The sequence below is a fragment of the Austrofundulus limnaeus genome, unplaced genomic scaffold (assembly GCF_001266775.1).
Source record: "Austrofundulus limnaeus strain Quisiro unplaced genomic scaffold, Austrofundulus_limnaeus-1.0 Scaffold387, whole genome shotgun sequence".
Classification (NCBI taxonomy): domain Eukaryota; kingdom Metazoa; phylum Chordata; class Actinopteri; order Cyprinodontiformes; family Rivulidae; genus Austrofundulus; species Austrofundulus limnaeus.
Window position 1 is genome coordinate 308,171 of NW_013952789.1, and position 2,193 is coordinate 310,363.

Here is a 2,193-nt window from a genome sequence, read left to right on the forward strand (position 1 = left end):
GTGTGTGTGTGTGTGTGTGTGTGTGTGTGTGTGTGTGTTTGTGGGGGGGTGTTAATTATTTGTTTAATTGATTTTGGATGTTTTATTTTATTTTTTTTTGGTGATGTTTGAATTTTGTCTGGAATCTACAGATGAAAATTAGCCTGTTTTTACATGTCTGGTCCTGGTTCTGACCTTGATCATGATGCAGTGAGTGATTGCTTGGTTTTGATGATTTTTAAAGACCTAAATTTCCTTCAGAAAACAAAGAGCTTTAGCTGCTGAGAAACCTGAAGGTTCTGTTGTAAAAATGTTGTTAGTAATCAGAGTGCTGTAGGTAAAAAGATCAAACTAACTGCAGAAAAAGATTCTATTTCTGTATGAATGTACGTGGCTCACCTGTTTCTGAATGAGGCCTCGTAAACGTTCACACGTCTCCTCGTCTCTGATGCTCCCCACAGATGACAGCTTTGCCAGGTACCTGACACAACGACACAACATAACAAAACACAGCACAACACATCAACAGAGCTGTAATGAGTTAGCTGCTGTGATGCTCATATTGTAACTGCTGACATCCTTTTGATTCTTTAAAAGATGGATGTCCCGATCAGATACTCACTATCGGTGCCATTTTTTGAAAATCGGGTAGAGTCGGATTTAGTCATGTGATCGGGCCGATCCAGTTTTCACGACAGTTTTCAGCATCATCATGCTTTACAACTGCCGTTATGAAGTCAAGACACACACAAGTGTGCACAATGTCCACAGTGTGGGAACACTTTTTAATGGAAAACAATGCTGAAACTGCATCTTGCAAAATCTGCAAACTGGATGTTTCTCATGGCGGGAACAGCAGGGCTCGCCTTACAGTTTTTACTGATTGCTTTGACCTGTTTGAAGGAACTGGGAATCTCTCAGTCTTCATCATCACCATCTCAGCAGAGCAGAAGACACCTCTTGCAATGTGTTAACCCATTCTCATTGGATTGACAGTTTTCACACCCTTTTGCAAAACAGTTAACGCAGATGTCATTCAAGAAGTCCCAACTCCCTTTTAGCTGTCAGTATGAAACACAGAAAGCACCTGTTTGACACTTCTTCACAGAATTTTTCAATTTGCAATCAGTCTGCAGGCCTGTGTTGTTCTCTTTAACTCTTATAATATAGGCCTACTATACATTTTTATTCTTTACTGTAAAAGACTGTTTTTTATTTACCTAATTTCTCACACAGTAAAAGATTTTATTTTTATTTCCATGTATTCGCTGTTGGAATATTTCATTTGTCAGGCACAGTCTGAAAAAAATGTAATCAATAAAATTTGCATCAAACCATATCTGCTTCTGGATGCATTTTTTGTAAGAGGGCAAATTTGACTATAAATAGCACTGGCATGTAAGCTACGTACAGTCATAGGCTACAATGACTAGCAATGGTGCACGAGTGCTGTATTTTGTATTTTGTTGCCCACTGTGTAATGATTGATTGGAGGTGCTCATGCACTGTGTCAAAGTTGAGTTGTTTGAAGGCAAAATTTGCTTTTGTTCCATATTTTAAATGTTTTGACCCAGTTGTTGCTTTCTGAAAACAAAATGTGTCATTTTGACCACTGTGGCACTGTTTAGGCCTCTGCATTAACTGTTTTGAAAATGTGGTTTTGGCGGCTACGTCAAAATGAATAAAAACTGTAATACTACCAATCTTGCCACTTGGAAAGAAATAAAAAACTAAAGCTATCAGATTGGTATCAAATCGGTATCGGAAAGACTAATCATTAAAAAAATCGGATTGTATCGGAAGCCAAAAAATCTGGATCTGGACATCCTTACTTTAAAACTTAGTCAGACACTGTTGGAGTTGATTTGTGTTAGTAAAATATCTCATGAACCTCTGGACAAATGTTACTGAAGTGTTTACAAAGTAACCAATGGCTGCACCTCTACAGCTCAGTTTCTAGAGTCAAACTGATCCAAGGTGGCCACCAATCTAAATGCATCAAGTGGCTGAGAGTCTTCAAAACGTCAAAACAGTTTTTATTCAGACATTTCGAAGGTGAAGCAGAGCGAGACTGTGGGAATGTTTTGGATGGACATCTGCTTGTGATGACAGTAGGAGGACATAAAGTGGCTTATCACACACAACACCTCCAGGCCAGACAGGTCAGGGAGACACACACACACACACACACACACACACACACACACACACACA

The 2,193-nt window shown here is 39.1% G+C and overlaps 1 protein-coding gene across 1 annotated transcript in view; it reads right to left on the reverse strand.

Annotated features, from left to right (window-relative positions):
* The window catches only part of wnt4 (wingless-type MMTV integration site family, member 4), a gene marked incomplete in the record, with an annotated part of 44,869 nt that overhangs the window by 15,978 nt on the left and 26,698 nt on the right, over positions 1-2,193 (reverse strand). The window contains 1 exon segment of the mRNA XM_014023703.1: positions 379-460. Coding sequence (XP_013879157.1) covers positions 379-460 — 82 coding nt within the window.